Genomic DNA, 27180 nt, shown 5'->3' with positions numbered 1-27180 from the left:
AGGACACGAAAACCATGTAAGGGTAGCTAGCTAACGGGGTTAGGGGAGCGGGAGGCCAGTGGATGGATGGGTGCTGGTGGCGGTGGTGGTAGTGGTGGTGTTGGTAGTGGTGGTGGTCTTTTCTTTGAGCGCAGTTTTCAGTTCACCTCGAAAGGTAACACGCTATGTCCACATTCTGATGGATTAGATAATAAAGAAAGACCCTAACCTGTTGTATTCGAGGCACACCGCTATGCGAGTTTCGTTAGTTACTATCTTTTTCACGGTGAGCCCATATCGTCGCACACCGTCCACATAACAGGTAAATACTGACAGGTGTGAAGTCAGTCCTGGAAGGTAGAACCACTGTGCGTTACTTGGGTCTTCGCAGTTTGTTGAGCATGTGCCGGACGGTCGACGAACTGTAAGTAAGCTTGGTCAATTATAACCACCAACCAGTATTCCATAAAAAAATGTGATTGATAAGACTATGCATGTTTTATGTGACTGCTGAAATTTTATACAGATCGTGCAGGCTTTGTAGAGAGGATCAAATTTATAACAGGCACTAGATAACGACTCTTCAAATCAACAAATCCAACACAATTAATTTTTCACAGTCGTCGAATGCATCATCGCAGAATATTTGAATTTGTTCTTAAAATAGCAAAAATCTCAGTTGTTATTGTTTTGGTATAACCAAGCCAGGCGTACGAGAATTTCATGCCTGTACAGGTAAACAGAATGTTGGTGGTGTTCTTCCTCTATCTACACCCACCTATCTTAGTGACGGATTATAAAGCCACACCTGGCTATTCACGTGTCCTTACAAAGGTGTTTGTGCTTGTTCATCGATCAACTGGAAACACAAGACAGCAGTGACAGCGGGATTATTTTTCTGAGGAACATGCACAGCGACCGCCATAGCACCCCGACACGTTATTATTATTATTATTATTATTTTTTATTCCTGGTTATTGAGTGGCTCTGAGTTCAAATCCGCTTTTGAGCATAACACGTCTTATATGACAGTCTAGTATCTCTCGGAACTTGTGTACAGTCGCTTCGATACTACTCTATGTCTAGTAAGAATAAAACAAATCTGTAAAGTAATATTACGCGGTTTGCAGGTGCCCCCGTCGCACCGTCTTCACACCACGACCCCATACCTGGCCAGACCGAGTCTTTGCTCACTGAAATCATCGTTGCCTAGCAGAGCTCGAGACTTTCAACTACCTCCCTCGGTTGTACACAGTGTCTTCTATTCTTCTTTTTCTTTTTGAAGATTTCTCTCTTGTCTCTGTGCAACAACCTCTTGCAGTTTGCGATATACTTGGCTTTGCTTGTGACAGTTTTCAACACAACCTGTCGCTTTATTGCTCCCTTTACTACCCTGGGTACTGGTTGAGCTGACTAAGCAGCTGATAAGATGCTGCAATCTCGTTGGGGCGAGATCACATACCGAGGGTCGAGTTGACAGTGGAGTCTCGTAGTGTCTGCTAATTGCTCGAAACTCTTGCCCGCCATCCATAAAAATCTTTGTGCAGAGAGTGGAATGTTACGAGACGAGGAGTCCATGAATTTTATGATTCGTTATTCCGTTTGATCACGCCGCCTGGTTTATGATGCCAAGCGTTAGAAAACGGTTTTAGAATTCAAATGTCATATTGATTGTAACTCGTTAGGTTGATAGCAGACGGGGTGGTGATGTCAACACCCAGTGTGCGTGGTGCTTGGATGTGCGTGGTCACCCAAGGTAGCTCTCTCCTGATGTTTTATTCATCTCGCACCCTGGATCAATCGTTACGGAAGATTTCGAACTGACTGGGAGCGAGAACCAGGTATTTGAATTAAGCAGTTGATGGATACGATGCACAGGAAAGTCAGACACCCTGCTGTTATAAACGTAACTGAGAAAGTTGCTGAGAAAAGTTCTTTATTGTTGTTGTTAGATGGTGTTAGCTAAAGGTGATAATGGCGTGAAAGCTAAGGCCGATAAAATTACACTTGATAAAGGTTTTGGCTACAGCTGACAAATGTATAGTTACAAATGGTAACGGTTATTTAGCTACAGCCCTTCCAAGTGTTTGAACTCTGAACACTCGGAAGTGTCTGAGACGCGGTGTAATCTGTCAGGAGTCAAATGAGCGTCAGCACTAAGCTTTGGCATATTCTGTCAAATGACGATCTTATCTACCAAGTCTTCACAGACTCGTGGCCTAGCTTTCTGATAGACTTTTTCGTGCTCAGATATTCAGTAAATCATTGCTGTCTTCTTTCTGTCTTACACAGCGCAAGATGACCCTGGATGACTACCCAATGGAGCATGGGGTCGCGGAAGCTCGGCAGCGTTCGCGCGAAGTTCGACTGCAAAGGTCAAAAGTCGCGGACTGGATGACGTCTGTCCGCGAGGAGAGCGAGAGTCTGCGAGACTACGGACGGTGCCGCTTCCAGACAGCAGTAGAGAGCTCCCCTGTCCAGGATAGGAGGGGGCCTGGCCCACTCAGTGACGATACACGTCGCCGGCGGCCCGTGACGGTCAGCGGGTATCCCTCGTGCCCCGTGACGTCACGCCCTCCGACCAACGGGCCCACCCGGGACGGAAGCGTGCTGTACCGCACCACACCCCTGGTCCTCAGCTCTATCCGCACTCGACCTCGTTCCGAATCCGTCAGCAGGTTCAACCACCTGCGCGGTACCACGGAAATTCATCCGTCCATCCAGCAGGCGCTGATGCAAAGTAACTGCGAGTATCGCCTTGTGACGTCATCGACCTCCGTGGACAGAGACGCCGGGGGTCAACAGCCAAGGGCTCGGCAGGGCACTGGCTTCATCAAGTTCGTCCCGATGGTTACACGGGAGGACGTCACGCCGACGCAGGAAGAGCGAGAAGAAACACCACCACCAGCACCACTCCCACCACTACTTGACGAGCCAGAAAAGGTCAAAAAAACACGCGAGGAGGGGATGTCGGAGATGGGGTCATACATCGACAACAAGGACGATATGGGAACACAAGAGGCAACGTCAGAAGGAAGAATATCCGACAATGTGTCGGTCGACGAAAATCTGGAAGACAAGACCAAGTCTTCGGCAGACAGGTACTGATCGCCTCACTATCACTGATTACTTCTTTCTTCTTACTTAATTGCTTAGCGGCTGAATTAAAATAGTGCTTCTAAGTTTTTTTTAAATCTATTTTTGTCCCAAATTTCAAAATGGCATTAAAGACCAACTTGTTTCAGCATATCCTTTCTCGGTGCAGTCATGTATTGGCTATGATACAGATGTCTTTCTCTTTCTATATGTGTGTTCTGGGTGCAAAATAGTTGACACCTTCTCATTATCAATTGTATTTCATGTTCGTCACCTGATATTGTGAAAGCGAGGAGACCCTGGCAACATGCTGCATTTCCATTTCAATACAAACATCCTGATTGTTATGGTCAATGATAGCAAGCATAGATAGCGACGTATTGTTGTTGATAGAAAACGACAGGAATGCTTGAACCTTCATGCTCGGCCCACTGTTGAAACCACGAACTTGTATTACTTGACTGCTGTCAGATGATTTTTTTTTCCCCAGTTAACTACTAAAACGAGCAGGTGTGTACAAAGCTTCCGGTTTAGTATATTTATTGTAAAGGCTCGCCGAGACTAACAACGGAGAACTTCACAAGAGGCTAAGCGTTGGTCTCGGCAAACAGATAGCAGTCCACCTATACACGTCCGTGATTGAAACATTCCTCTCTCTAGTGCGCGCGCACTCATGCACGCATGCACGGACATATCGGCTTTCGAATCCCTCTTGATCAACTTCCTCTGTTACTTCTGCCAACCCTGACAACATTGACCTCAAGGGCAGATCCCCACTACCCCCACTAACCACCAACCACCACCACCAACACCACCAACCCCACCAACCACCACCGAGACTTGCGTTTGTTTGTCACAGAGACGATGGCTCACAGCCAAGAGATCTGGTATAGTCTGCATGGCGGCATGTCTGACCGGCCCTTAGTTGCTAGTTGTGACAAGACGTCAGCATTAATCTGCGGCCTTGCGTTTCCTGCTGGATGCCTTCTCCTCCACGGAATCCCTGCTGAGTGGAATGTTTCTCTGTTGCTAAATTTGTCCTTTGTGTTCAGATCGGCAGTGAAGCAATCTGTTTAGTCGGCAGGTTTTGTGTTAGGGAATCATTAGATTAAAAGAACAGAAAAGAGGATAAGATAAAAAAATAAAAGTATATGATAAGTCACGAAACAACAGCTAAAGACGACAAGCTCAACAGCAAGACTCTTAGGAGCACAAAGATTATTAATTTGTAAAATTTGAATTGAAAAAAACGTGAGGTGAGGCTAATGGACTTTTTCATCAGACTCACGGAAACGCGAAAGGAAAGAAAAGAAGAACAATTCACTCGGGGAAAGAGTTTCACGTCAGGGTTTGGTTAGGAAATGCAAAATAAGGCATACAGAAAAGATATCGAGCACAAAAATAAATAAATAAATAAATATTCACCCACTTCAAACAGAGTATACCAAAAATGGACTGGCACCCTCTCCCGTTTCTACCTCGCTGCTAACATGTTTTGCTGTTTATATAACAGTCAGAACCCTAGTTCATTTACTTTTCTTTCTCCTTTCTTCGATTTGATTATGTTTTAAGGAATGTTTATTAAAAAAAAACATTCAAAGCAATACATGCAGCAAAACAAGATCCACGCTTCAGTAATTCCTCGCTCAATTTATGACATTAACTAATTTAAAGTCCGTGAATGAAAATGTATACTCGTGATATACTTTTTCAATCGTCCGCTTCTTTCGATCAACCTCTGTCAACTAATTACTAAACATTGACGTGTTATTTGTCTTCCTCACCACTCTAGTCTTCTGACATCTGTAACAGACTCGTCTTCATTGAGAAGATAATGGTCGACCGAGATTTTCGGATTAACTCACCGAAGGCACAAGTTGCGATAGGTTTTCACTGATGAAAACGTCGTCCATTAAAAGTGTCCTCTGTTTTAGAACCGTACCTGGGAAGGTCACTCGGTCAGGGAAGGTTCAAGAAAAGGTGTCTACGATGCAGCTTCGTGGCTCGGCAAAGAAAAAGTCACCGAAACAGACCGTTCCTGCGGTGGTTCAAAGGCGAGTCAATGGACACAACGTGTCTCGCGTGTCTTTTGTGTCACTGGGGTGTTCACTTGTCGAATGTGTCATTCGAAGGTTAATTACCAAGGTAAACTCGTATGTCCGCCGATGTCGCTGGGTGTCATTTTTTTTCGAGATCGTTTAAATTTGCGAGCGCCGATGAAGACATTCCGATGTGGAATCCGTACACGTGTGCCGCCGAGCTTTGTGTCGATAATCATGCCACGGGTAGGATGCTGCTGACTTCTGTATAAAAAAATATTAAGTATATTATGTTTGATTTCATGAGTTAAATAGTGAGGAGTCGATTTGTGTTTAGAAAGTTGTTTTTCATCCGTTATATTTGTTAGATTGCTTGTGACTGTAGTCTTTCAAAGACGGTGACAACGACGGTGCTGAATCTGTTTCCTATCTGATGTTGCAGCCCCGAGCAAGTTCGCCCCCCAAAAGTGACATCAGCAAACCAGAAAAAACGAGCTTCACCTAAGCTTCCACCACCAGAAGTCAAATCCCAACCTATACCGCCCTCCTCACCGTCCAGTTCCAAATCCGCAGGCAGCCTTAGCATCTCCACCACCTCCATCATCCACCATCCGCGCTGTTGGGTGGATGAAGTCAGCATCTCCAGCGACGAGCCTGAAGTTGAGATGCCACTTCTAGACATCTCCGAGACCGTGGCACCCGGTGGTCTGCAAAGCTTCCCCACCAATACTTCCAGGGTTGGGAGCAAAGCACTTTCTCTTTTGCCGCCAGCTAAACAGAAAAGCTCCATCTTTCAGAAGGTCGAGGATTCTCAGCGGCCTACTGTCCCCAACGTAGACACTCGCGTTGAAGAACAGGAAAGCGAGAAACCTCCGCCTCCTCCTCAAGTCATGGAGGGGGAGGAAAAGGAGGAGGAGGAGAAGGAGGTGGTGCTAACATTCCCGCAGTTCCTCTGCCCCAGCTCTGAGAGGAGGTCTCGGCAAGTCGCCACTAAAGAATGGCTGGCCAAGTCGCCCTTCTCTGCTGCTATCAAAACGGTTCCGTTGATGTGATCACTCGCTGGCCTCATACATGCACGCACGCATGTGCACACACACACACACACACACACACACACGCACACACACACACATAACACGCACGCACACAAAATATCGGAGCACACAGAAACGCTAGAACTCTCACACGGACACACACGCACCGACTCTTATCAATGAAGTGCACACACTACACGCTTCTACATACGTACTGGCACACAAAGTTATCACCAAACATGCACGTGCAGGTAAACACATTTGGGACAGACCTAATGTATTTGCAGGCGCACTAAGACCCGGTCCAACAAAGACACAGGTACCGAAAGACATTAGTTGGATATTCTAAACATAAACATTTAAACTGTTCAGAGTGGGAGAGTTAGAAATTCTAGCTGCGGAGAATATTTATCAGTGGTTTCCTGTGTTTGTGAATCTGTTTCTTAGAAAAAAAATAAAAACATTTTTACTGTCCCGTTGCAAGACAGTCTGACTTTTGAGGTTTGCCAATGCTTCTATTTCTCTCTCTTTTGCACGAGTGTGTGTGTGTGTGTGAGTGCGTCTGTCTACACGTGTGCGTAAACGAGCGAACAAGGTTTATTGAATAGGCTTTCAGCTCATTTAAAGTAACCAAGTATAACAAGACCCCCACCCTAAAAAAAAACAAAAACAAAAAACAAAACAAAACAACAAAACAGACAAAAACAAACAAACAAACAAACAAAAGACAAACTATTCACATTTACAAGCTACTCATACAATCATGCAGACAATACTTCATACCATTAAAGGAATGTCCCAACGACTTTAAAAGCCATAAAACATAAACATAATTTTCTAGACGGAGTTTTATTTTTTCTAGTGTTAAATAACTAACCTGACCATCTATGGAACTTAATGAATAGGCGTGCAGGCGCGTCTGTGTATTTAAGAACGCAGAGGATCTTTAAAAACACTAAGTTTAAAGTAGTTTAAAAAAAAGGCTTAAGCTCGTAAGACTGTAAACACAACCTTTCAGAGTATAATTATTTTTTTAATCGGAAGTTCTCTCTCTCACACACACACTGGCAAGAAAAGTTTGAGGTAACAAAACACAGGACAGCCTGTCAAGCACTCCGTCTGGCGCCGACATAACCAAGGGGTAAAAAACAAGCAAAAGTAAACAGTATTAACGGGGAGAAGATATTTCACCGTGGATGCTTTTGCTGCTCTCCCTGACTGCGGTTTGTGGCGAAGTGAGTCATGGTGATACAGCGACAACATCGCCAGCGCTGGAGCACACCACATTCTTGCCCCACCACATCTATATTCCTCTCAGCAAATGCGTATGATGCTATTTTTAGCATGCCGGGCTCGCAGCACCGTTAGTTTTACGGAAGCATCATCTTACCCCGATAAGCATCTCTCTATATCGCCTCCCTGAGTCAAGGAGTCGGAGCCAAATAATTGTAAGAAAAAAGAGGGAGAGTCCATTGACAATAGGTATGACAGGTTGGGATGGATGACCTCTGAAAGCATCCAGGGAATAAGTTCAGCGCAGGCACCGATGTTAAAATCTTCATCGAACTCGTAGCTGCTTTCACTTCCCAAACAAATGGAAGAAGTTTTAAACAATTATTCTTTTTAGTGTGTTTACAAGACTACCTATTACTCCCTCATGGTCACAATGAGTGTAGGTCCTAGGCTGTAGTCATAAGATGGAACCACTGAAGCAGTGCCCACCGAAGTCTCTAGAATGGGGCCAGTCAGCTCGTCTGCTGTCAAGGAAGCCAATGCACGGGACCCAGTGAGCGCGGTGTTGACCGGCAACCAACAAACATCAAAGTTCCGACAATGTCGCTATCAAGTGCCATATTGGTTGTGTGTAGTTTGCTCACTGCAGCACTTTCACAGAGTAAGTGTGAATAAGTCTTTTGATTTTGCATGACGTGTTTCTGAAATATATCCAGCTGCAACGGATGGAACTGATACATCGCTTTCCTTGAATTTTCATTGAAATCAAACGCTTCAAAACGCAGTAATTTTGTTTCAAATAAGTTGTAGTTCAGACCTAGCCGTTAGAGTGTGCGAAATAATAATAATTTTTGAAAAATTTCCAACAAAATTTGAAACGGTATCGACGCAATAGTTCTCATCTTTACAGACTTAACACAAATCTCAGGCAATGATTCGTCCTTTTTTTCAGCAAAAACGACTTCAGATATCTTGTATGTAAATGCTATGTGCTACTGGACAAACGATGACGGACTTGAAAACAAGTCGTAGTTCAATCGCAACTAGTTACAGTAAGCAACATTTCGCTAGTTGCTCGTAAAAAAACTTTATTCCATCATACACTTGTTTTAAAACAAAGAATACTTTGCTCGACAGCTCCTATCCTTAAATGTGAGTCTCCTGTTCTGACAAGTTTCCACAAATGTTCGACGGTTCGACTGATAAACTTACTGGCAATTAAATAAGAGACGAAAAGACAATTAATAATTCTGCAGCCCACACCCGCTACAGGAAACGTTTCCTGGGTACATTCGTTAACAACCACCAGGAGAAACAGTTTAGTCACGCTGGTTGAGAGACCCTTTGCAGATTTTAAAGAATAATGATAATAGTTTTACCACTGTTTACATTTTTGCTTTCTTAAACAAAAACATTATTTTTTCCTGTTTTTGACGATTTTCAGCCCCTCGGATTAACACCGAAATATCGCAAGTGGTCGCAGTGCAGGGAGATAACGCCGTCTTGCCATGCACGATCCAAGGGCTTGATGGCTATAAGGTATAGGCAAGTTCTCTCCCTTAGTACGTCTCCCCAAAATGTTGTGTTGTAAATTGTGGGCGTGTTGTTATTAGCATCAGGGCTTACTTCTTTCTGCTGCAACTATCTGAACGACAATCATAATATGTCACTTTTGATTTAGAAATAATAAATGAATACTACTATCTGTGTGTGTGTGTGATATGACGTACGTGTATTTTTTTAATATGGTCGATGTAAACAAAATGTTGCTGTTAAAGTTTTCTATGATGTGCAACTTCATCCTTATTTTCTCCTCATCTTTACATGTGTAACCAGCACTAGTTTTTTTTATATTTTTGTATCTGATCCCACTTTCCGGATATAATTACACAAGGGGATTAACAAAGGTGGTCCTTGTCATTGTCATTGCTATATCATTGATAAAGAATGACAAGGCAGTATTATGACCTTTTAACCCAGGTTCTGTGGAGTAAAGAACGCAAACTTGTCATGTTTGACCGGAATCGTATTGTGGGCGATACACGGTTCAGTATGGACAGGCATCACGTGACAGACTGGAGCCTCCGCATTTCTGATGTCAAGAAAGAGGACAGCGGGCGGTACTCGTGTCAGGTCAACACAAACCCCGTTACAGGAAATGACGTCACACTCATTGTGCTTGGTAGGTGTAGAGCTTTTTTAAGTCTTGACAAGAAGTCTTCTTTGTCCGTAGTTGCTATGACAACATCCTCAGACTAAATGTACAGAGCTAGAACGTCGCTGGTCAATCGAAGTGGAGGCCAGAGAACACAAAATCTTTACAAACTAAAATGTCTAGGGACTGTGGAGGTCAGGGTAGGGCAAAGAGAAATTTAAGATCGAGAACTTGGTTATCACTAACGTTGGAATTTCTGTCAAGCTTTTCTCCCATCAGCAAAGTAAGATGGTGGAGAGGACAGGGAATTAATGTCGATGCCACCTTTCCTTTCCAGACAAGAACGCGGTTCCCCTCGTCCCAAAGGAGGTGTTGGCCTTGCAAGGCAGTGAGGTGCAGATCAGGTGTAAGCTCCCCAGCCCGAATGACATTGCGGTCAGTTATTATCTATGTTTTACAAATATTTTTTTTAAAAGTTGTTCTAAGTAATTAATTTGTTAATGCATTAGGTGGACTACTAGGGAGTTAAATAGTGCAGCTCTTGTGTAGTTTTGAACGCCAGACAGTGAACAGCTATTCATCTAAAAAACAAATAGAACAATATTAAACTTTCTTTCTTGCTTTGAAATCGTCTAAGGCAAAAAGCTGCCTCTCATTAAACGTAGCAGAGAAATTTGTCTGTGAGATGGACAGTCCGTACTGACCAATAACATTTACTGTTTTATTTTTTCCTCGGATGCGACCACAGACATGGAGTTACCAGTCCGACTACAGGCGAGACAGCTCCAGACAAAACATCGCCAACAACAACAAGTTCTCGTTCAGGCAGAGCAATCTTGCAGACGACCCCGTCAACACGCTGGTCATCAAGGATGTCCGTAGCAGTGACGAGGGCCGATATTTTTGTCGGGCGCGTGGTGGCGACGAGGCTGAGTCCGTTCTAAAAGTTGTGGGTGAGAACAAAAATACGCTTTCTTTCCTTAAAACACAAAGTTGCATGCGTTCTTTGCAGCTGCCTTAAGACTACACAACAACACCAACAATATTTGTATTAAGACAGTAATATAGCGTCAAAAATTCTTAAACAAAAATAAAATGATTAAGAAACATTACACTTATACCTTTCGTAATCCGAATTCTCTCGATTAAGAAATTCTAAAAACTACAGTCTCTTTTTCATGTGTTGAATATCTGCTTAAAGTCTTTTATCAGAGCCAGAGCTTATTCCTTTATTTATTTGCAATAAAAACGAGTACCGACACAATAATCTTTCTCTGGGTTGATGCCCTTCTCGTACTCCTGCAAGATCAGATTCTCCAATATGAGAATAAAAACAAAACAGCAAAACTGAAAAGAAAAAATGTCCACATAACGAACTTTTTAAAGGTATTTTGAAGACTTATTTTGTGTGCGAGCTGTGATTGCATTGTTGGTGTTCGATTTCTAGTCTACCACTAATCTGAGCCGCAATGGCATCGTATGTTAGGTAAAAAATATCGGCTTTTACTTAAAAGAAAAATTTGAAAATCATTTGTTTTCAGGGATTTAGGTTGAGATAGATGCATAATGTTAGCTGAGAAAATAAAGACGAGGAGATAAATAAAGAACTTTGTGACATTGCGCTAACAGTCCTTCCTCTGTGATGTTCCCTTTGCATAAAAAACCATATGGATACTAACGTACCTCAATTAAAACCATGGTTGGAGTAAATTAAATGAGTGAATTTACTCATGATCCCTTCTGCAGGCTCACCACCTCCTCCGTCCATCGTGGCCAGGGCTGTGTCGCCTAACGAGATCGCTGTCAGCTGGGAGAGGCCATCAGGTCAGGGCATTGACGTCACAGGCTACACCCTGTTTGTGGTGGACGGCGACACTGGCAAGGTTAGAGCATGCAAATATCGCGGGGTCGGCTAGCACGTTAAGAAAGAGAATACAAGAGAGAGATTGTGGTGTTTGGGATGAGACTACTGATAATGTGAGTAGTCCTGACATGTTTGCACGCATTGAACGTTCGCAAAAATTTCTGAGTTGTCCTTGTTGTATCCCTGCTGTGCTTCCTTTTCTGCAGATTTTTTTTTTTTTTTTTTGAATTTTTTGTCTGGAAACACGAGGGGTTAAATTAGGTTATTAACTTTGTCGCTGGAGAGAAATGATGAAATGTGGTTTGGGACCTCACGCACGTCACGGGGCTCCCGGTACAAGGCTGAAGTCTGTCACAATCGTGAGGACAGGAGAGAGGACGTCCAAGTGGATTGTTAGCAGCTGATGGACATGTGTGAAACCACCTTGATGATTATGAAACCCTGGCTAATCCCTAGATACACCTCCAGACACATGTTTGTTTGAAACTATGCATTTCGAGCTGTACTTTTATATTTGGATAATATAATGCCCTTCGTTTCTTTACTGCATGTATTTCTGTAACCACAGCAAAGTTAAAATTCACAAAGAAGAGTTTTAGCTAGTTCATCTGTTAGAAAAGACTTTAAAGTTTGTGTTAGATAATTCATTCATCGTTTTATATACTTCCTGCATGTAACATTCCCAGGAAGAGGTGCTGGAGATAGCACCTACCCGAGAACAGGGTAAAGAAGAGACGTACACTCTTAGAGACCTGACTACAGACACCGTCTACACAATACAGCTGGCAGCTCGCCTACAGCTGTCACAGTCAGCCATGCTGGGGGAAAGGTCACCAAAAGTGACTGTGAGGACGCCTCGCTTCGGTGAGTGATTCTTTGTGACTGTTTTGTGAAGAACAATTCAAGACCATAATGATCCCGAAGCAAGTTATATTTTTAAATTGCTTGTATGAGACAGAAATGTTAGGAGAAGTATATATATTAAATGACTTTTTATGCTTCCTGATGGAAGGGAGATAAAAAGCTGCACTGTTATCTGGTCATCGCAGTGCCCAGTCCACCACTCAATGTCCAAATCAAGCGTCTGACGGACGATGCTGCGGAAGTGACGTGGGACCCTTCTGACCAAAGTGTTTCTGGGAAAGTGCTCGGTTATAACGTATCATACACTCCGGTGACCAGCGGCAAACAACAACCTAAACCGAAGGTAGTTTTTAATCTAGGATTTCGAGAACTACTGTCTTCTATGGAATCCTCCTTGCTATTGTTTTGTCTATATTGTCTTTTAATGTGAGAATTATCGCCATTTTTTACCTGTATGCGTGCGATCATGATTACAGAATAGTATGCAAGTTTACATACAAACAAACCTGGTTTGGTTCTGCTGTCAGACAGTACGGGTAGAAGAAGCCCACAGCAACAGATGGAAGGCGAGGATAACAGGACTGACGCCCAAGACCCGCTACTCCGTCAGTGTGACGGCAACGACAAAGAAAACAAGCGGCCAGGCGTCCAAACCCATCATCTACCTGCATAAAACATTCCGTGTGTGCCTCTCTATCCCCTCTCTCGTTCTCGTTCTTGCACACAAATCTACACCAACACACACACACAGAGTTGATGGATGTACACAAACTCTTTTTGCACAGCCATACTAGTTGACCTTAAAGCTCATGTGGCAGAGACATCCTCTCAGACTTCATCCAAATGGCGCTCAGATGTAGGTTTATGATCATGTGCTCCAGCGGAAGGCAGATAAGTGACTTCCATAAGTGGCTATTATGTTAGTGCGGAGAAAATTTGCGGAGTGACCATTCAACCTTGTTTGGGAGCCTGACATTTTGAAAACCCTTTGTGTGCGAGGACGGCTGCAGACATTGTTGTGTAGGCTACTTTTTTAAATAGACAACATCAAATTTAACTTTTGACAGGTAAAAGACATTTTGTTAACATTAAAAGCCCTGTTTTAAGTCTGACATTATTAAGATGCTTTTACTTTGTTGACAGCAACAATCATGACTGACATTCCTTTAACACTTGCTTGAACCTGAAACTCTGTAGACGCCTTTTCACGGTTGACAGCTCCAGATCTCAGCCTGAATGGACGAGCACTGAGTGAAAATTCTGTGCTGCTGACCCTTAATCACGTGGGCTCTGGGGCGCTGACCAACGCCAAAATGTTCTACACCGAAGCCTCAGAACCATCCTGGAAGCGCCTGGACATGTCCCCCAATTCTTCCTACACAGTGGTTGGTGGTCTTGACCCCGGGAAAAGTTACTTCTTCAAGTTCCATGCCAAGCTTGGTGGCAAAGTGAAGCAGTCTGTGACCCACGTCACTACCCCTCCTTATGGTGAGTCTCCTATGCTGTGGGTGGTCTGCTGTTCGATTGTTCCATTGAGAAGACGATTAAAGATGATGAAAAAGTAGATGACGATGACAGTGGAGGTGGTTGTAGTTCTGGTGGTGGTGATGATGGCTTATTAAGCTTTTCTCCCAAGACACAAACTTTCCCCATCCCAGACAAAAAAAAAATCCTACTAAACAGCAAAAAGAGCTGTAAAAATACTAATACAAAGATACAGACCCGTTAAGTAAAGCGCTATAACAACAATAATAATAATAACAACATCTTCCTTCCATCTTCAATCCGAATACAACAAAAATACAGCTTTCGAAATTCAGGCCGTGATACCAGTTCTCTATCAACAGACCTAAAGGCCCCTCGGGACGTGGAGGTGGATGCCACAGCGTCTAACAGCATCAACGTCAAGTGGACGTACCCTCAGGGTGGCGGCGCAGCGCCACTGCCTCTGGGATACATCGTGTACGTGGAGGAACACATCGACGGGGTGGCTTCGGCCAACAGACGACGGAATCAGCTCGTCGTCTTCAACAGGACGTCGGTGGAGGTCAAAGAGCTTCTCCCGGGAATGCGCTACAACATTATGGTGGCGGCATTCAATGGCTTCGGGCAAGGACCCACGACAGATTCTTTGATCTTCCGCATCGCAGAATCCGACGTGAAACAAGATTCAGGTAATTAAACTAATTCGATTTCCGTCCTCCTGTCGTGACTAATAAATAGAATAGAGATAAAACATTACAAAAAGCCCTTTTCTAGGGAAAACGGATAGCCGAGCGGTCAGGTCACTGGCACTGGAGACAGACATAGCTCTGGAGAAGGACATCGTCTTCACTTCCCCACGAAGAAAATAAGCATTAACACGTCACTCCCCAACGACTTAAAAAGGGTCAGATAACGACCTTTACCCGTATTTACCTCTTTGTTTCTCATAGAGAATCATAGAGCAAGTAACATCTAACAATAGTCAAGAAATACATGATTCGAATAACTATAAATCCACACTGGGACCAATAAAAAAATTTTCATTGTAGTCTCTTGCCTCGTTTAATACCAGATTTTGTTACATTTTATTCATTTGAAACATTTCTTAAATGCATAACAAGACATTGTAGATTATTTTGGGACTATAAAGCTTTTGTGGTGTAAACATTGCAATAATTCAAACGCGCGACGTGTAGATGTTTGAAAGTGTTTGTCCTTATCATGACAGTATGTGACAGTTTCATGTCAGTCGAGCACTTAACCGCACGAATATAAACGAAAAGACTATATACAAATAAATTACTTGTTTGAGACCGACAAAAAGTATTGCCAGACTTCAGTAAAAGTTCCTCAATATTTGTTGGGTAAGAATGTTGGTTAACGACGCTTTCTTTCCATCGCGAGATAAAACTATGGCGGATATGAAGCTCTCCTACAGGTGTTCTTTTTTTGGCAGTCAATCAACCTATCCCTCCGTCCTTCACACATCCTCTGCCCAGGAGTATCAACGTCACCAAGGGCGAGCCGGTTAGAATCACCTGTGTAGCAGATGGCTACCCGGTGCCAGATGTCATGTGGTTCGACAACGGGGAGCCCATTGGGGTGCCGGCCCAGGGCAGTAACCAGCTGTATATCGCCAATATCCGTTCGTCCACAATGCTCACCTGCAGGGCTTCCTCACAGTACGGCAACATCGAAGCATCCACTCGAGTCAACCTTCTGCAAGGTGAGTGGACTCGACATTTTGCCTGTGATGGGGCTTTTAAACAACTTAGTCGTAGGTTGCTTAGGTCTAAGTCATTTTGATGTATATTTTTCAGACAGTCAGGCCCCGCCAGGTGGCCCATCCTTGAAGCTGAACATCGAGGACGTGAAGTCCACGACCCTCACGTTAGCGTGGAGCATCAATGGAGTCAGTCCGCTTGCCACCACACGACTCCACATGGACATCAAGGACAAAGACGGACGAACTCTGCTTTCTCAATCGCTTCCGGGGCAGACGAGATCATTCAACCTGCACACGCTTCAGCCAGGAACTGACTACATCGCTGAGCTCCGGATGTTTGAAAGAAACAGAGAAGGACGCGAAGAGATGCTGGCGCGGGATAGGATAGTCATGAAAACCCTAGCCGCTGATACAGACAGGACCACACAACCGCCACAGGGTGAGTACGGTGTTTATCTCGTCATCAATGTGTATCAAAAAGTTCATGCATTTATCATCTAGAAAAAAAGGACTGAATCTGCAAAAACAATAAGTGAGAAAGGAACACACAACGTCCACCTCCATCTCTCACACACGCTCATACGCGCAAAGGAGGAAGAGATGCAATAAATTATTCTACTTATTATTAAGATTAAATGTGGGCTTTTCATGTAACACACTTGTAGATGCTAGTATTGCCTGATTCTTTGAATATCAAAAGATGAATAGCAATGACTAAAGTCTTTTTGTTCCTTGTGGACATTGTACACCAACAGGGCTCGTCATTAATGTAAACATCACATAAAGATCTCTAATTATTTATCCACTTAAAATAATAAGCAAAAGTCTGAAAAAATAATGTACAAAACATACTAATGACATTGATCTGTATTTACCTCATTAATGTACAGCACCAGTGCAGGAAGAAGTGGACCGGTACAGGGCCCGACTGCCATTGACTCTGACGTCAGTGACGCCAACGACTGCGTCTCTGGAATGGACCATCGAGGGCATCAACCCAGCCTACGTTCAAGCACTGGAATTTAGGGTCAAAGCCAGGTCAAACCTGACATTGCTGACGCAGTCCATGGAGCCGGCGATGCGGACTATGGAGTTGCAGAGCCTTACACCAGGTTAAGTACCGAACACTGACAAAATGGACTTGCTCATCTCACTTACATGTTACATATGTTCTTTATGAAATAACGCATATTCTGACAGCGAATTCTTTCAGAATTATTTATTTTAGTCATGATGTGATAATCTACGCAGAAGACGAAACTTATTTGTTATTAAAAGAAAATCTATGAGTGTCTAGCAGAGAGGCCGTAAAAGCAATTAAATGCAAGAGATTGATTGCGTCTAGACAAGGGCATGAGAAAAGTTTAAAGAAATCCTTTGTGTCCACCGCCTTTTTAATACTTTAAATCAGACAGCCATTGCTGCTGGTTCGGAGGGTTAGCTGGTGGAGCTTGGAAACAGGCAAAGGTCATTCAAACTGACCACCTTTATGTTTGACATTGAGTTGATTAAATAGAATGTTTCTTTCTATTTTGCAAGGAGTTATAATGACGGTCCAGAGTCGGATGCTTTATATCTCTGCCTCTCTCTTTCTTTCACTCAAGGCTCTCTGTACTACGTTCAGTTACGGGCGTTTGATGCCCTAGGAGAAGTGTTGGGTCAGTCCGTGATGCAGGTTAACACACCACGTGAGCCTGGAGCAGATGATGAGGATGGTAGAGGTAAGTTCCTCGGAATCATTGAAAACTTTCAAGCAGATTTTTTTAATGCTTCCTTCTTCCTACTCAAACGATACCTAACTCCTAATGAACAGACACAAAATCAAAATTTGAGACCTGAACAAATTATGGGCCAAAAATTCCAAGTCTCCGCGTGGTCTCGTCTTTTTAACTGTCGCGTGGAGGTAAGTTAGGTCGGCCTGCCGTGTTCCTCCTTCATTTGCTAGTCATAGTCTTGGTCCGAAGGCAACACGAGAATAACAAAGGTACCACCTAATCCTGAACCTAATACATCCAGCTATCAAAATGAAAGCAAGTGATGGGCAATGTTTGTGTGTGTTTGGCATTTAATATCCGGTCTCTGAGAGTGGTCAAACCCACGAAACATCTTAATCTCCGGTTCGATTATTGGCTAAATTTCAAAGTAACAAGCATAAATCAATCTCTCTCACCACACACACACACATACACACAGATATTCTTCTAAATAATGGAGTAGTGTGGTTGAGAAATACCACTACTGTTGTTAAAACTCAGACTGAGGTTGGTTGCAAAATCCAGATTGAAACTGCTTTCACGGAATGCTCGAATCCTTTCACAAACTTTTTAGTGATACAGACACATTCATCATGGAATGTAGGCTGCTGGCAACACCAGTTTATACCAAGAAAACCTTAATTTGAACTTGCAGAAGGCTCGCCACGGGGCCTGCGACTCACCATCGCCGCCAAGGGAGTTGAGAGCAAGGCTGCGCTTCTAGACTGGCGACTGTCCGGGGCCTCGACAGACGACCTCAAAGGGTTTCTTCTGATTATTAAGGACCCACAGAACAGAACCCTGTTGCGGCAAGAAATGGCGGCAGAGTCGAGAACTTTGTCTTTAAGCAGACTTACCCCCCGCACACGCTACATCGCAGAGTTGTATGCCCTTGATTCCAGAGGCGCCACGATAGCTCAGGCGGCGACTTTGCTGACGACGGCGGATGAATCAACGGGTTCGTATTTCATTAAATATCGACTCCTCCATCATTCTGAGGATTCTCCCTCTTTCTCTGCTCTGCTCTTTCTTGATAATAAATCTCCATCATCTTTATTTTTCATCACTATGTTGCAGTCACCTACTCCACAGAGAATTTTTTCTTGGCTTTATCTAAAGTTTCATAACCGTTGGTAGTAGATAAATGTCTGGTTAAACAAGGTATTATTTGTTGATTTAGTTTTCCAATAACAGAAAGACAGTTCTGTTCAATATTTGCATTGCCAGTATCGAGAGAACGGGTGAAGGAACAGCGGTTAACCACATGCTAAAAACAAAATGCAAGAGCATATTTTTAGATTATCTATCTATCTTTCAAGCAAATTTACCATGAGGTTTAGGTAATATTGTTATATTAATAGAAAAAATTGACGATTTGCTGTTGTAGGGCGATACAAAAAGAAACATTGGGATAAATTAATTTGTCCTAAAACTGTTCCTTTTCATTTATTTAATAATATTTAAGAAACCTCCTCTCGAGTCAGTATCGATTTACTTAAGAGAATTTTTAGATTATTACTTAATCTCTTAGTTTTGTTTTCTTTATGCTAGCTGTAGACTCACCCTCGATACTTCCAAATTTTTGTTCTGAGGATATAGTATTTTGGGATTTGTGTCAGATAAACCTCTTTTTTTGAGATATTTTAACACTTCACTAATCACACCGTTGTCAGTAAGAGGACAAAGACTGATGGCCTCAACCACTTTTTTTCTAGAGCCATTTTCTCAAAAGTGAGCTCAGTGCTCACCTGTTTATTTCAGTTTTATGTTAGTTAAGCGTTTTATTAATTAATTATAATTTTTCAGTTTAAAAGCTGTAAAAAACATGTTATATCAAATCCATGAGTTAAAAACACGTAATTTGTAAATGGACTGTTTTTAAATATGCAGAGGCACACCGAGGTGTGATGAATGTTATCGTTCTTTACATAATCATCTTTATTGCCAGCATGCATTTAAAGATCCACTGGCGTGTTTTCTTTGTTTTCCAAATAACTGCGTTTAGTTCATTACCAGACACAATTACCCCAATCTAAGCCAATGTTCTTTATTTTCCTGGACTACATGACTTCCAGTATCGTCATCCTCTATGTACACAACAGGAGCAGCTGGATTTCATGCCGAGCTCATAACTTCTCTTTTGCAAACTGCTTAGCATGTGCCCACCCGACTTGGGTGGATATTATCTATGATAGGTGCACTTATTACGGTACACAAGATGCAGTTTGACCTGAGTTACAAGAGCCACATATAATCATTCCCTGATCATAATATTGAGTAAGTGCAAAAGATTAATGAACATTTTTCTCTCTCCAAGCTTCTGTACTCGATGAGGTGAAAACTATGTTCAAACATGGTTTCCCCATTCTGACCTCTTACTCCGAAAGTCTGTGCTTGGGGACTTGTATTTCCTAAGTAGAAAAAGACTTATTTGTTTATGCACGACAAACTAGAAATTGGAGATCAGCTAATCCCCTTTACTATTATAGCCAGGTCAGTCTTGAATATAAATAATTGTATATTTAAATGAAATCTTTCGTCCCAATGCCACTAGATATCTATCGTCTGTGTTTGTCAACAACGCACTATTAAATACGTCCTGTTTTGTTGTTGCTGTTGTTGTTTACGTCCTCCGCAGGGACCTTGTCGCTGTGTGGCGCTGCGGTGCGTGGTGGCCACGTAGGGAGGTTAGCGGCGCTCAAAATGAACGCGCAAGGGCGACATTAATTCCATTAGCGAAAGTGTCAACCGGTGCTGCTATTCCTTTCCTAGTTTACTTCGGTCTCGAGGGGTATTTATTTTTCCCCCAAACCCTCTCTGTCGAATCGATGAAACAGGCCTGGGGTCTCCGGGTACGATGTCAGGAACGAAATTACAGAACGATAACCGACAGCAATCAAAGAAAGGTTAATGTTCAGGTAACCTCTCTGGTCACAACGCCCCAGAACGCTTATGAAACATAATATTGTGCCAGAAAACTTGGAAATTAGAAACACCGTGGTCACCGGTTATATTTCCGGTAGATGTAATAATGTCGGTTGGTTTTGTTTTCAATTTAATTTTTTTCTCGTTACACACGTCCTGAAGATTGGGTACTTGTTTCTCGGGCTGGGTGTTCAATGGATCACTTCGCCACATACAAGAGAAAGTTTCTTCTTCTTCTGTATTTATAAAATGAAAGTCTATTAAAAGTTTTGCCTACGGCTGCATTGTTATATGGATATCCATTTCCCTGCTACCGGAAGTAACTTTAGCAGACTCTACAGTCTGTCTCCAGGCGGCTTCGCGGAGCACTTGGAACTAGATTGGAGATGAATATATTTACATTATATATAATGTAATCCTGCCTTGCTCTTCAGCAAACGTTCATTGTATGTTTATTTAATATTGTATGAGATGCAAAAAAAAATGGGCCTGAGATATATACACATAAAATAAATAATTTTTATTTCCTTTCGACGATGGTAACTTTTTATAGAAGAGAGAAGTTATTAATTACTCTGTCTAGACTTGTCACGATAACTGGTCATTAAACACACAGAGACCATGGAATCAGGAAGAAGTCTTCGAAGACATGTAGACCATAAAACTGATTTACTCAGAACTGCATAACCCCGAGACTTGGTTTCTACAAATTGGTATCTTTGGTTATTAGTCAGGTTGTGGATCTGCAATCACTTCGTTCAAGTTTTCTAATCAACAGTCATCCAATTTACAATTATTAACACATGTGGAAATTCATTCTCACATGTAAACATTATTGGGGTGAAGATGGTTTGTTCTTTGGTATGAACCAGTTTAAGTTCACAGACATTAAGCTAATCGAACAGCGAAAAAAAGTTTCTTTTAGCATCAGGAAGATAAGGACAAAAAAAACTAAATGTATTTCTCCATTTTTCGTTTGAGGAGTTAGGTTTCAGAGAGTGCACTTTCTCAGCCAGCTATTGAGGGCGGGTCCATCTCCTCTTCCTCCCTGCTTTTCTTTAGCCATCGCTCTTAGGGATCAGTTGTGGCGAGACTCAAGGAAATGAATCGGGAACTGCATTAGTTTGTAATATCTTACATGTCATATCTTTCACATAATATCGTAATTTGTTAAACGGATTTTCTTTAATCAAAATGCACATGACAAATATTTCACTGCATTTTTTTCAGTGTATCTTTATTAGTTTGCTATCGCTTGTGGGTTTTCTAAAATTATGTAAAGATTTTTAACTGTTGGCTCGCTTTTGAAATCTTTCTTTGCCCATTAAGCTCTTCTCCACGAGGTTTGATCTATACAAATTTTATTTCTTAAAGTTAATTAATTGAATAATGATAATAATATACTTTTGTAGATCAACATCACAACCAGAGCTGGGGACAATCTTTGCGCTGACCAACGATAATAAATGGAGCTGAACTTGGGGAGTTCGTAGTAAGCAGAACACCATGATTATCAAGAGACAATCTGAAGTCGTTATGAAAGTTAAAAATGTAATATCAGCATAGCATAACAGATCAGGACGAACTCCAATATTCGCGACAAAACTTTCAGGAACCAAAAGCTCAAATAAAAAAAAAAACAAACAAAAAAACAAAAACAAAAAAAGAAGGTGCGGATGGGCTAAGAGTCGAACATGAATACTTCGATTTCCTGTGTGAGTGCCTTAGTCTCGGTGAACCTATCCACGTTGATTTAGAAGAACTGTCGCACGGTGATTGTCTCCTCCATTACTGAGGGCACCAAACAAGGTCGGGGACTGATAAAGCAGCGCGTGTGACGTCACACACCTTGACTGATGACACTTACGTGCGAAAACGTATTCCTCGCCACCATCCTGCTCCAGCTCCGTTTCGCGGGTCAGTGCCGACAGATGGCGTGTCCCTGACAATCCCCATGCTGATGGATTCGTATGTCTCACGAAATAGTCTTCATAGGTAGCCTGGGTCCGCTGAACCAGTTTCTGCTTAGTCAGTAAGTCGCTAGTTGTTTGTGGGGGAAGTTTGTAAACAACCCTCGCCAACACGATTTCATCCAGAGGTGCTTGGGGTCTTGCATCATTTCCTCTCCCGTTCCCAACGAGCAGAGGTATGAAAACATGTGTAAGAATAAATCCCATCTTGTCTACAACTGATGAAAATTTAACTTCAGACAAACACACAGGAGATCCTTAAAGACCAGACTGGAAGCTGCTGTCATTTCTTGTTATAAACATACATACATGAAGCTTATTGTCTCTCTAATTATAACATCGGTGTAGACAGGTTTGCAGGCGAGAATATATTGGTCATCGATAACTGTTGGTTCGATGATTTTCCGCGAACTAAAATATCGCAAAAACATAACATTAACAACTTCACCCTAACCATCCAAATGAGGCCTGGACACATGCTGTGCCCCTGGTCCTATTTTTTTTTCTTAACATCAGTTTATTTATTTTCTTTTTAAAGTTCGATGGAGTCTTATTGCCCTAATCACGGTTTCCCATAAATCTTAGTTGTTAGCTACTTTACTATTTCCCAGAGGCCTATCTAGCTCAGACTTTTCTCATTATATTCTTCTACTTTTAGTCAGAATCAAACCAGCAAATGTAAAAAAAAAGTATTCAAATAAAAACTCTTCAAAATTATGTTACCTTAGAATCCAAGTTTAAAGAAAATTGGTATCCTATATCATTTCCATTTCAATTCCAGTTTTTGTGATTTTCTTTACTGCAAAAAAGTTTTCTTTTAGCTAGCCAAAAATATAATTATGCGATGTCTGCAGAACCGGAAGGCATGTTGAAATTGCTTACGTCATGTTTGAAAGGCAGTGAGTTGTTTTCAGTATCATGGAGATACATCATTGATAAGCGTTTGAATAATGAGTTTTTAACTGTTTTGTGTAAACAAAGCAGCGTTTAAACAACTCAGATGTTGCTGGTTTGAACAAATAAGGACACTGTCAAAAATTCTGAAATTCAGAAATGTCACGAAGAGATGCACAAGGTCCCGCGTTTATAGCTTTCCTGTTGAGCAGTGACTGTGACTTTGTCGTTTATTGTTTATTTGTCGTCTTCTGAGGACCAACAACCTTTGATTAGTGTGATCAGTCTACCAGACCCTTTCACCTCAGTTTTCTAATGTCTTCTATCGAGACGTTGCCCCTCCCAGGTGGTGGTCCAGAAATGGCGACTGGTTTGCTTTCCGACGAACTGAAAGTTGTTTGCAGGAGAATTCAAATATCTGCGAAAAGAGCCTGAGGGTCAGAAAATGTTTCTAAAACAAAGTTCTGGAAGTGTAAATCGAAAAGAGTGTTTAACCCTGCTATGTATAGGAAATCCACGGTAACTATAAGAGAAATTCTATGTATTTATCATTAGTTCTCAGAAAGGGAGTGAGTGAGTGCTGCAGTGAATACGGATTGAGTTCTGTCCTTCCTCTGGGAATCTTCAAACACTGTACTGATATAATTTTAGTGAGCACAGTCTTTTTACTGAATTGTGAAGAAAAGCTACAAAAATTACTATCATAAGAAAGTAAGGCATAGGAAATATGTCTATTTAGGGTTGGGATAGCAACCGACTAGAATCCTATACTATTTATGTATCCCTCCCCACTCCGACCCTGATGAAATAAATAAAAGAAAGCGAGAATCGCACATCACGGGCTGACGGATGGACATCGCAGGAGACTCGTGAGGCAGCTGGTGGTCTTCATGGCTACGTCTGAAGCAGTCAACGGGAAATAGAGACATCCTCCCATACATCTGCGCACTGAATAACGATGATGAGTCTAGCATACAGAATGTAGGTGGTGGGGGGATGAAGAGGCAAAGGCAGTGTTAGACAGGCAAGACTTGAAGGGAAAATAAAAATTATGCATGATCATGAGAGGACGGGTGTGTCACAAATCATTTTTTTCAAATCCTTCAAATGCTTCTTGCTTCAGATTCCGCCGACGACGCGGCGCCACTGAGGGTCTACACCGAGGAGGTCGCCACAGACTCAGTAAAGGTCGCGTGGGATGTTCCCAGCAAGCTGCAGCCAGAGGTCAGCGTCATCACGGCAGAGCTGCGGAATGTGGCCAACTTCACCATGCTGGCTCACCAGATGTCGCCTCTCACACGTTCTCTCACAGTGCGCAATCTGGAGGCTGGGGAGAGGTACAGTGTACGGGTGGAGGTCAAAGGTCATCAAGGCCAACTTCTCAAGTCGGGATACCTCGAATTCGATTCCCAGGCCACGCCAGGTGAGCTCAGTTAAAGCAGTACAGAGCATGCTAGTGTTTTTAAAAGTTCAGACACACATGGATGATTAGTGATTTAGATTCATTTAGATAAGCTAGTAACACAATATCGTATATTTCAGGGATGCCTGGCAGACCGCAGCTCCTCCGAGCAAGGGCTGTGAACAGCAGCGCCGCACAGCTGGACTGGAGGGACACGCCTTCTCCTTCGCCACTTCCGGGCTCCAGCGCCATCACCGGCTATTCCGTGACCTTTGCCACAGTCGACTCAGCCAATCAGCTGACGTCCACCATGTACCAAATTCCCATATATGGGTCTGCCAAATTTGTCGTCATTCCCAATTTACGGCCCGGAGAGCGGTACATGTTCCAGGTGGCAGCAACGGGAGTTACAGCCTCCGGGCCGAGGAGTGCACCCATGTTCGTAGACTTGCCGAGACAGTAGCAGACGACAGGACATGCACATACTGTTTGGCCCGTTGTCCCAGAGTCGGTAGTAAATCTGCCTATCCCCAGAGTGTTTTTAATTACCTAGCTTTCACACCTTGAATGGTTAATTTGCTATCGATTCATCGTCAAGACCACAAGTAAGCTAATTATTAGCCAAGTTAGTCGAGTTATTTCTTGGCCAACCTTGGGACTGTAGTCGAGGCCACCGCCAGGTGTCTTCTGTTAGCGATTTAATCAAGTAATAGAGGGGATCCATGGCTGTGCTGTCTGGCAGTGTGATATTTACACCAGGCAGTATCATACATCACCTCCAATACATCATATATCACCTCTAATGACTTCTCCGCTACTCTTCAAAAGCTTCGCCACACCGTCTCTATGGCAATCCACTTGTCCATTGACGGCTTTGTGGCCAGGCAGACCAGTAGTCAATGCAATCTCCTGATATGTTCTTTTTGTTGAATATATTCTGAATAGTACAATAAAAATCTTATTATTTGAAGAATATTGTGTAGTTTATCTTGTCCGTTTGCTAAAAGAGAGCGAGACCGACAGAAAGGACGGTAACGTGTTTTGTGCGTGAATACTTTTATTAATACTATCGAATTTAAGTTCCTGGAAACTTTTCCGTAATTACACATTTTAAAGAAATAAGGAAGAATGAAAGGCACGTCTGGGAAAAGTTGGTCGTCTCGTATTTCACTGACATCACTATTATTAGAAGAACCGGGAAAGAAGGAGTACAGTATTTTATTTCGTCTCAGACATAATATGTGGCTAGTCTTCCGGTGAGACGCTTTGAAAAATCACCGCCTCCAGAGCCCATTCGTCTACGGAAGTTCTAGAAAAGAAATGGCTGCCACTTGTCCCAGTGTTCCGCTTTTCTCATCCACCGCAAGACACAGACATTAGGAAACTGGAAACAATGGGGGACAGCTCAGACGTCCTTGTGACCACCCACGTTACCATAGAATTGTTGTGGAATGTTATCTGCAAACTTCAGACACCTAAATACCAGCATTCGGTTCACGAGATTCAACTCCTGACCTTTCCCCGAACAAAACACTTGACGACCTTAGAATCTACAAACACAAAAGATTGATTAAAGATATCAATTATGCAAATTAAATACATACACACACAACACATACACAAATCCATACAAACAACAATTTTGCTCATCTTAAAGGGGTATAGGTTCTATCCGTGCCATTTAAATACTACAGTGATTTTAATTCCCATAATAACCAAAGTCGACTCTGACATACGCACGTGCAACATCGACTTATTGACTTAGACGATGTTATCGCCGCTCTTGTTCTGAAAGTCTTTCTACATGTCCACGTCTCCAAGTTGCGAACCCGACAGTCGCAGCTCGCCGATGGTTCCTAATGTCCCTTCGATTGTTCGTCCTCATTTCCTCACTTCAGGTCTGCAAACTACATCAGGGAGACACGACTGCTCCCCGAAGGTGAGTGCGGCTCACGGTTGAGGTCAGGCGAGTTTTCTAGCGTCGGTACAGGTCACTAGCACAGTTGGTGATTATGTTGTATACATACGGGGATTCTTGACTAGAATACAGTACCAACTACTTCTACTGTAACCCTAACAAGTATTGGCTAGCCCAGAAGGACGGATAAGATCAAGATTGCCACGTGTTTTCTCAAAAAACGAATCCAACGGCCAATAGTGTTTCGCGGAAGCAGTCTAGCCTCCACAAGCAGATTTTTATATGACACGGTTAATCCAAATTAAGCTGACGTCTCATCCTTTGGAAGCCATCAGCAGCTTCCTTGTCTGAATGCTAATACTTTTCCTGAGACGACAAAAACAAGAGATTTTAGTGGCATGTTGTCAGAAATATGATTTTTTTTTCACAGGTGTGGGATTTGCTTTAGTGACATGGAACGCAAATATGCTTGAGATACGCGCATGTGTTCGGGCGTGTGTATGGACGCTTGATTAATTTCACTACTACAACTAATAATAATCATGTGCACTTTTATATCCCTTATCACACCCCTATGGACAAGCTTACTACACTTTACACCTCACAGTAACAACTACACAAGTCGTTTATAAATATTAACTACAATCAACGAAGACGAACGAAGAACGAGGGGAAGACTTGAGCAGCGTGGTGTTAAGCAAAGGTGAATTGCGGCATATCGAAAGTGCAACGGCCATTTGGATATTTATAACATTATTAACGGGACATGCAAATTGAGATCACAGCTTTTTATCTGAATATGCCCTTGACTCAGCCAGTCTCATCAATATAACTGTAAAAAA

The 27180-nt window shown here is 42.6% G+C and overlaps 2 protein-coding genes across 2 annotated transcripts; both read left to right on the top strand.

Moving 5' to 3' along the window:
• Positions 1–49: 49 nt before the first annotated feature.
• LOC112573952 (adipocyte enhancer-binding protein 1-like) lies at positions 50–6631 on the top strand. The gene is made up of 4 exons (XM_025254671.1): positions 50–154; positions 2272–3080; positions 5010–5129; positions 5557–6631. The coding sequence occupies exons 2-4, from the start codon at positions 2278–2280 to the stop codon at positions 6164–6166; spliced, it is 1533 nt and encodes a 510-aa protein (XP_025110456.1). The 5' UTR covers positions 50–154; positions 2272–2277; the 3' UTR covers positions 6167–6631.
• Positions 6632–7655: 1024 nt separating this feature from the next.
• On the top strand, positions 7656–25393 carry LOC112573951 (protein sidekick-1-like). Its single transcript, XM_025254670.1, has 18 exons — positions 7656–8042; positions 8826–8920; positions 9362–9563; positions 9874–9971; positions 10285–10489; positions 11283–11419; positions 12087–12264; positions 12450–12607; positions 12792–12945; positions 13483–13752; positions 14112–14438; positions 15206–15475; positions 15570–15914; positions 16366–16587; positions 17080–17196; positions 17885–18187; positions 24142–24441; positions 24561–25393. Exons 1-18 carry the CDS (start codon positions 7982–7984, stop codon positions 24881–24883), a joined length of 3765 nt encoding a protein of 1254 aa, XP_025110455.1. The 5' UTR covers positions 7656–7981; the 3' UTR covers positions 24884–25393.
• The last annotated feature ends 1787 nt before the right edge of the window (positions 25394–27180 follow it).

This window comes from Pomacea canaliculata, linkage group LG10 (assembly GCF_003073045.1).
Source record: "Pomacea canaliculata isolate SZHN2017 linkage group LG10, ASM307304v1, whole genome shotgun sequence".
NCBI lineage: Eukaryota > Metazoa > Mollusca > Gastropoda > Architaenioglossa > Ampullariidae > Pomacea > Pomacea canaliculata.
This window is presented reverse-complemented; position numbering and strand designations above follow the sequence as displayed.

What these genes read in the sequence shown, in the direction of transcription:
- LOC112573952 (XM_025254671.1), top strand. Translation starts at nt 2,278, where the DNA reads ATGACCCTGGATGACTACCCAATGGAGCATGGGGTCGCGGAAGCTCGG. An exon ending in ACCAAGTCTTCGGCAGACAG is followed by an intron (nt 3,081 to 5,009) that starts GTACTGATCGCC and finishes CCTCTGTTTTAG; the next exon opens with AACCGTACCTGGGAAGGTCA. An exon ending in GTTCCTGCGGTGGTTCAAAG is followed by an intron (nt 5,130 to 5,556) that starts GCGAGTCAATGG and finishes CTGATGTTGCAG; the next exon opens with CCCCGAGCAAGTTCGCCCCC.
- LOC112573951 (XM_025254670.1), top strand. Translation starts at nt 7,982, where the DNA reads ATGTCGCTATCAAGTGCCATATTGGTTGTGTGTAGTTTGCTCACTGCA. An exon ending in GTCCGTTCTAAAAGTTGTGG is followed by an intron (nt 10,490 to 11,282) that starts GTGAGAACAAAA and finishes TCCCTTCTGCAG; the next exon opens with GCTCACCACCTCCTCCGTCC. An exon ending in GTTGCAGAGCCTTACACCAG is followed by an intron (nt 16,588 to 17,079) that starts GTTAAGTACCGA and finishes CTTTCACTCAAG; the next exon opens with GCTCTCTGTACTACGTTCAG.